The 7,500-nt window shown below is 33.4% G+C and overlaps 1 protein-coding gene across 1 annotated transcript in view; it reads left to right on the plus strand.

Annotated features, from left to right (window-relative positions):
* LOC113810919 (uncharacterized) overlaps window positions 1-6,986 on the plus strand; it is a 7,661-nt gene extending 675 nt beyond the window's left edge. Inside the window, exons 2-11 of the mRNA XM_027362576.2 lie at window positions 182-1,232; window positions 1,480-1,716; window positions 2,323-2,493; window positions 2,621-2,724; window positions 2,883-3,041; window positions 3,244-3,354; window positions 3,784-3,934; window positions 4,171-4,335; window positions 4,671-4,859; window positions 5,105-6,986. Coding sequence (XP_027218377.1) covers window positions 206-1,232; window positions 1,480-1,716; window positions 2,323-2,493; window positions 2,621-2,724; window positions 2,883-3,041; window positions 3,244-3,354; window positions 3,784-3,934; window positions 4,171-4,335; window positions 4,671-4,859; window positions 5,105-5,262 — 2,472 coding nt within the window. The 5' untranslated portion in view covers window positions 182-205 and the 3' untranslated portion in view covers window positions 5,263-6,986. The remainder of the gene's footprint in view (window positions 1-181; window positions 1,233-1,479; window positions 1,717-2,322; window positions 2,494-2,620; window positions 2,725-2,882; window positions 3,042-3,243; window positions 3,355-3,783; window positions 3,935-4,170; window positions 4,336-4,670; window positions 4,860-5,104) is intronic.
* The last annotated feature ends 514 nt before the right edge of the window (window positions 6,987-7,500 follow it).

Here is a 7,500-nt window from a genome sequence, read left to right on the forward strand (position 1 = left end):
AATGTATGTTTCATAGGCCCTCAAATGAATTACTACAGATTATAGTTATTAGATATTACTGAAAAAATCAGTACAATGTTTTTGACATATGTTTAACAAAATAATGTTACTGACATCAAGATATTCCCTCTGACTATATTTATGTACTGACAGAATTTAACAAAATCTCTTTACTCAATAGAGAAAGATAAGAAAGCCAGGAAGGATGATGGAAGATGCGAATGCTGAGTGCAAGAAGTTCTGCACAGAATGGGGACACTTCCACAAGGTGACGCGTATCTTGGTAAAGGCAATTCGGAGAATACACCATGGAGTGAGAGCTGAACATGCACAGCTCAAAGGAGAAGAAAATACTTCAGAATTAAGATCAAAATTTTTAACTAGGCATGAAACAGCTTTTAAGAAAGTGGTTATTGGCCTGCAGGATTATGCAGCAAATTTTCTGGAAATGGAAAAGCAGTTCAAAGAGTTATCAAAAAACAGTAGTAAATATTGTGAAATTCAGTTTAATAGAGTCGTAGAAAAACATTCTCAGGTGTGTGTGCAACGAGATACGATACTCTATTCTGTAGAAAGTATGATAAAGGCTCAGTTGAAAATCATAGCAGGAAATTTTAATGAAAATTCAGAAAATCTAGAGGATGCTGGAATCTTTAATACAATAGCTGCATATAATGAAATCCTAATTGAACTCAAGAGAAACATTCCAGAAAAAGAGGAAGATGAATATGAAGATGAAGATGAAGAAGAAAATGATGCTACACTTTATAGACTAGTAATGCCTGAAAATTTAATTCCTCCATTATCGTGCTTGAAACAAATCACAGCTTCTAAGATACTACAGATAGTTGGCCGAGAGAGAGCACCACAAGTCACTAAGTGCATAGCAGATACTTTTATGAAAGAGTTTAAGATGCCTCCTGAAAATGGAACAATGTTACCCTGGAAACCTATAAGTTATAGTGCAAAATCAGGTTTGCTGAATGGTGATATATTTGAAGATGCCATAGCCAAGGAAGAAGACGAGAATAAGCTAAATCAGCGGAAACTTGATATGGCTCTTCGAATGGAGTTTGGAGATGACTTTCCTGGAACAGATTATCTGCCTGCAAACGATGCTGGAGATTGCAATACTCCTTTGAACTGTACAAAAGTGAATACACTTATAAAAACCAACACTGAATTATTAGAACAACTTGTGGACAAGTTTACCAAGACTACAGGTGTATTAGGTGAGTCAAGTCATTAGTTTCATCTTATGTGATGATTTGTTTCAATTTTACAGGTGGACTGAGTGAGCCAAGGCATTAGTTCAATCTTAAGTAATGATTTGTTTCATTTTTATGTTGTTATTATCTGTTACTGCAGAGTAAAGCAAGTTAGAGCAAAATTGGTGCCCAGTAATTTGCTCATATATATTTTTTACATGTAAATTCTTGTTTTTTGTAATGCTTGATTTTCTTGCTTGAATTTTATCAGTGAAAGGAATGGTCAAGCAGAGCAAATCTGGAGAGAAACGTCTCACTAAAGCTGCTAGAAATAGAATTGAGACATACTATGTGGAGAGAGTATGGGGTGAAGGTTCAGAATTTGTGGAGGAACTTGTTTTATGGGTCCCTCCAGCAGAAAGACCTCCACCCTTCCCTCCACCAGCTTTGCTCACACCTCTTCAGTTGTTTCAATTACTTGGTATCTTCCAACAATACTGCAATAAATGTAAGTAATTTTATATTTACCTTGTTCTTTTCAGTCCTTTCAATTTTATGATAATATAGGTTTGTTTTTCATCATTAGGCATTGTTACCATTATAGCATGAAATATAGTATTTTATTTAGCATTGTATCACATAATGTACTATTTTATTATATCATTAGTACACAACAGAACAGCAAATGAGTATCCTACTATCATAAGCTAATTTCTTGAAGAGACTATTATCATTTATGACTTTAGGCAAGGAAGCAGATTTGTTCATCATTTTCAGATTTTTATGGACCTAAAAATAGGAGCTGTTAGGATGCATATTGTTTTAATTACTAAAATTACATAAATCATTTGACTGTGTATTATTTGTAATAAACTGTACAGTATAAAAAACAAAGCAAAATGTGAGACACATCCATGTAGGAAATCTTTGATTCAAATATATAGGGATGTGTAGTAGATAAGTAACATACCCCATTTGTAGTATCCTTTTAGAACACAGTGTTAACTTTCCATAGATTTATGAGCTATTATGTAGTTTGTAACCAAAAATGATTTGAATCTTTGTTTCGCTTTTTCGAAGAGAACTTATAGCAACTTATTAAATTTTTTTCCAGGCCTTATACCAGAATCTTGTTACACAAGTTGTGAGGGAATAGTTGATGAATGTCGGCATTTAGCAACAACTTCATTCATTGATCGGAATATGGTCCGTGGTATTGGGACTTATGCTCGATCATCTCCTGAGCCATATAAGCTTTTAGATGGAAATTATTCTACTATAGGTGGTAAGGTTTCATGTTGTGAATTGCTGTATTAAAGTATTTTGGATTATTAAAGAAGATAGGAAGTAACTTTGATAAGTGTTTGATAAGTTCAATTGTATTTGTATAATGTGTGGTATATCTTTCATAGGAGATGGCATTGGTGATGTGGTACAGCTATTAGTGTGGGAAATTAATGAGATTGAGAGAGCAGAAGTTGAAAAAGAGCCCAAAGATTGGCCTGTTGGAGATGAGGTAATGTGTTTCGTTGCTTTTTTGTTATTAGAGTACTGGTGAGTTAATAGAAGTTAATTATCAAAGATAGAGACTATAATAGATATACTCCTTTAATTTCTTATTCTTTTCCTTTTCTTCATAGTTCATTTTCTCTTCATATTTTCTGTATTCCTTAGGTTGGCCTTATCCTTAGACTTGGAGCAGTCGTATCTTCAACTCTATCATGGCTTAGACTTCGAGCAAGCTACCTGCTGCACACTTGGAACACAGCGCCATACTACCTCCTTACACAAGCGGACCTACCTAGGATAATTGAGGAACTGAAGTTGCTTCGGGTAATTTATATCAAAGCAACTCACTTTATTATCTGTAGTTAAAGATACTTGTTATTTATATATTTGCTAAGGCTTATGTCTTTCAGAGTAGACCTTGTTTTGGATTACATTGTGAGATTTAGCATACAGTACAGTAATTACTTTTGTAGATTATTAGGGAATGAAACATCTTCAATTCATCTCTTTTCATCTTTCTTTATAGGTACAAGAGAGAGACAATCTCATTAAAACAGATGATTTTGCACGTCTTTTGTATGCCATGTCAAGAGACAAGCTTGTTGTGATGCTGGAAAAGTTGGTTGACTCTGTCAAGGTAAGAACATGTGGTATATAAATTTGATCTTTGACATTATTCTGTAGTCTTGGGATATTTTCATCGTATTGAGTATTTTTTCGCTATTTTTTTTGCAGCATCCTTTAGTCAAAAAATTTTTTGCTCATATTTCTCCTTAGAACAATTGCTCAAGTACTTTTCTTTGCAAAATGCATAAAGTGTACAGTACAGCCTGACATTAAAATTCATGTATGACAGTTTAAAATTATGACATTAAGAAGTGAAATTGTGAAGGTAAGCAACCCTTTGTTAAAGAAAAAAGCAATATAACTTTCATTTATCAGTAACATTGAACTTTGATTTGATGATCTTGTTAATAGTAAAAAAGGAGGGTGTAGCATATTTTCTCTACTTTTTTTTTACAACATTTTTGAGAATAAGAGAGAAATCCAAGCATTCATTCCCCAGGACTATGAACAGGAGACTGTAGGTGCTGTTAGTGCTGTATGCCGCACAGTGAGCCTAGCCCAGTTACAGAACTCTATGCCACATCCTCGTATCTGGCGAGGAATAGGCCGGATCCCACATGAACCACACTACTATGTTTATGAGTATATCAGTAGGTTTTTGTTTTATGCTTTTGGTATACTTGCTTGGGACTGGTCCACATTGTGATTACAATGCAGTAATGTATCAGAATTTGATTAATTATAATGCAAATTTGTAATCTTTAGACAAGCCCTTATTGAGATTTTGGTGAAGTGGCTGTATCACAAAAAGATTATATCTCTAAAAAATGATGTACTCAAAAGAGGAATGAATTGTGAATATTTAAAAGAGAGGTCTAATTTGCAGATGCTGTGTTAGAGCCAGTTTTGGATGCTGTTTCAAAGCTAGGAGTGGTTTTACAACGTCGAGCGGGAGCCACTGTTTTGAAGGTTGTTTGCTATGCATGGCTGGAACATATCCGTGTTCAAAAAATAAAATTTTCCCTATGGGGAGCTCAACAACTTTTAAAAGGTATATATTATATTATTAGCAATAAATTTTGTAGACCATAATGTATAAGAAACTTGGGGTAATTGGTTCATTATTTTCTTAGTGTTCAAATTCTTTTCATTTTCTGCTCTTTGATGTATATGAAATAACTGCATTCTTTATTTTCATGATAAAATGCAGTGATCACTCAGTTTATTTCTTCTTTATAGCTGTGTTACATATATTTACATCAAATATTATTGTTTTACAAACATGGAAAACAGTGACACTAGGGAATCAGAAAACTTCAACTGTTTTTAGGAACAAATTTTTAATGCAAAAGAAATACACAAAGGATTCAATGTGTTCTGTTTCAGATTTCCATGCATTAGCTGAGTGGCTTCAGAAATACCCTGGCTTAGCACCAGAAGCTCGCACACAAGTATTGGCTGTTGATGTGCTGCGAGAGTGTGAAGGTGTGGCAAGGTTGCTCATGAGACAGCCTCCTCTTGTCGTAGGATACACATCTCAAAATCAAGTTGTACCTATGGGTCCCATTACTGCTGGTAAGAGAAGTTTATAAAGTTTTGGTGACATTTTCCCTTGCTGATTATTTTCTGTAGCCTATGTGTCATTTTGAGGTACATTATATGTGATGAATAATACTCAGATTAGATATGTTTTGAAATAAGATATACCTTATGAGTCAGAGATAACTTATTTCAGGAAAGAAAGTATATAATCTTTCCTTTATTGAAATAGAAGTAAATTTGATAATAACATCCACTTGAAAATTTCCATTCCCACATAGGTCGAAAACATGACAAAGAAGTCAAGCTTAGCACAGACAATGATGACATCCCAGCAGAAATGTACGTACCAAACCAGCAACTGTGGCTGTCACTCAGGGCTCGGCCAGCATCCTCAGTGTGTGTCAAAATGGGTGCTTGTTGTTCTTGGCCATACTAAGAGGTGTTAGCAGTGTTTGTGATCAGATGATTATGCAATTTCCCAATCCCCTGGCTGTTACATGTGATGTTGCAAAGGGTATTAAGGCCACATCAATTTTATTTGTTGCTTCTCGGATTTTTCCAGGAAAAAAAATGCGAAAAGTCTGGGGTGAAGATGTAGGGCTTACAGAACATAGAGAATAACTGGATTATTCAAGTTTTCAGCTTTTCATGGCACGTTTTATGTAATGAATCCCGTCCCTAGATCTATTACTACAACTCAGAAGAAACAACAATGTTTTTGACTGAATTAACTTTTAATGCATTTACTACTATTAAAGTTATTTTTGGTTTGTACGATGTCAATCCAAAGTTTTATAAGCCAGTAAAATTTTTAAAGACAAACAACCCGTACCCAAAAAACAAAAACCCATACAACAATAAATGTTTTCTGTGTCGGGTCCCTTTCCACTGACATTTTGCTGTTTTCTTTGGCATGCAAACTTTCAGCTTTACAAAAAAAATATTGATCTGCTCTACTGTCTACATGTTCTATAAACTACTCTATAACTAAACTTATAGTTTAAAACTACAAGTTTAGTTTAGTTCAAGAGTTTAGAGTGGCGCACACCAGTACACAACAAATCCTTCTAAGGTAACATGTTGTATTGAAAGATAGAATGCTTCCTGATTGGTTGTCCTCTAGCACGTGACTACAAAGAAGCTCTCTGATTGGTTTCTGGCAGCATGTGCCTCTGATAGTAGTAATATTTACAGGTGTGCGAAAGCAAAACCTGTTGTGGTTTCGGGTTCAGCCTTTTTTTTCCAAAATGCAAAAAAATTGAAGCAGCAAATCCGAGAAGCTACAAAAAAAATTGGTGTGGCCTACTCTGTTCTTCAGTTATTTCTTGAACATATTCTTTTCTAAACCATTCTTTCTCTCATTCATGCACTGTTGGTACAAACTTCATGCATCATGCATATATATCTTGAGCAGAAGGTTAGCTATTAGCAAAGCTTTCCCAAATAAATTATTCATAAAATTTACATCATTTAAGAGTCATTAATAAACTCATTATCTGTAAGAAAATGCATTAGTTAGAATGCCATAATAAATTATAAGGATACTAGTCATGTTCTGCTAGTCATATTCATCACCATGAGCTCTTACTAAAATTTACATGTATGTAGTAAGTAAGATCAATGTAATTGATTTTACAGCAATGCACAAATCTATAGTAAATGCTCATGTATGGACTGGCCTTAGTGCAAACCTGCACTTACGGCTCATAAGTGAGTATTACATGGCTGGTCTTTTAATATACAGTGATATTCCATCAGATGGATAGGCTAGGTATACTTTGTTGTATTGTTGAATTTTAAACTCTATAATTTTTTTACTAGCTTTAAAATTAGAATGCAGCAACCAGGTTCAGTATGCCAGTATTTTACTAAATTTAGTTAAATATCAGTCATACAGTTTAGTATTGAAATTTAATTTTATGCAGACATTTAATAAATTGTTTTCAAATATGCTTTATAACATAGGGATGTATATTAGGACCAGTATTATCTAGGAACACTGCTACACAAGGGAACACAGAAAGTATAGTTTATAGAAGAAAAAAATAAGTCATATAGGCAATGCCTTTTGTGCAGATGTGGAAATATATGGTAAAAGGAAAAAAAATGCTTAGATTCCTTAAGTTCTTCATAAGTTAATAATCATATTACTTTTATTTTTGTCAGCTTTTTTTTTCCTGCAAGTAATTGAATGTAAGAGATGTTTGATATACTGCTAGGGAAATCTATACATTATCTTTTATTTGTCAGCTTATTTGGTACATGTTATAAGGATAATATGACAAAAAGAAACACCATAAAGCAGTTCCTTGGATTTCTGACAATGTCTTCATGTACATTAATCATTAGACATATGTTATAGAAATTATTGAAAATGAAAAAGGGGAAAGAAAGTAAAGAATAAAATGGAAGAAATAAAGAAGTCATGATAAATTACAAGGATGAATAGTCGAGAAATGGTAAAAGAAAGAGAACAGGAAGAGAGAGAGAAGAAAGGAATTGAGTGGACTGGATGATATATAGGGAAGGAAAGTTAACAAAAAGGAAAGAAAAATCAAAGCTTTATAATTAAATCAATTAATATATAAAGACAAATAAAACAGTGGAAAAAATAAAGATGTAAAAAATTAATGTTTTTCCCTTCAATTTCACAATATAATATATATTTTTGAAA

Source organism: Penaeus vannamei, chromosome 10 (genome assembly GCF_042767895.1).
Source record: "Penaeus vannamei isolate JL-2024 chromosome 10, ASM4276789v1, whole genome shotgun sequence".
Classification (NCBI taxonomy): Eukaryota; Metazoa; Arthropoda; class Malacostraca; order Decapoda; family Penaeidae; genus Penaeus; species Penaeus vannamei.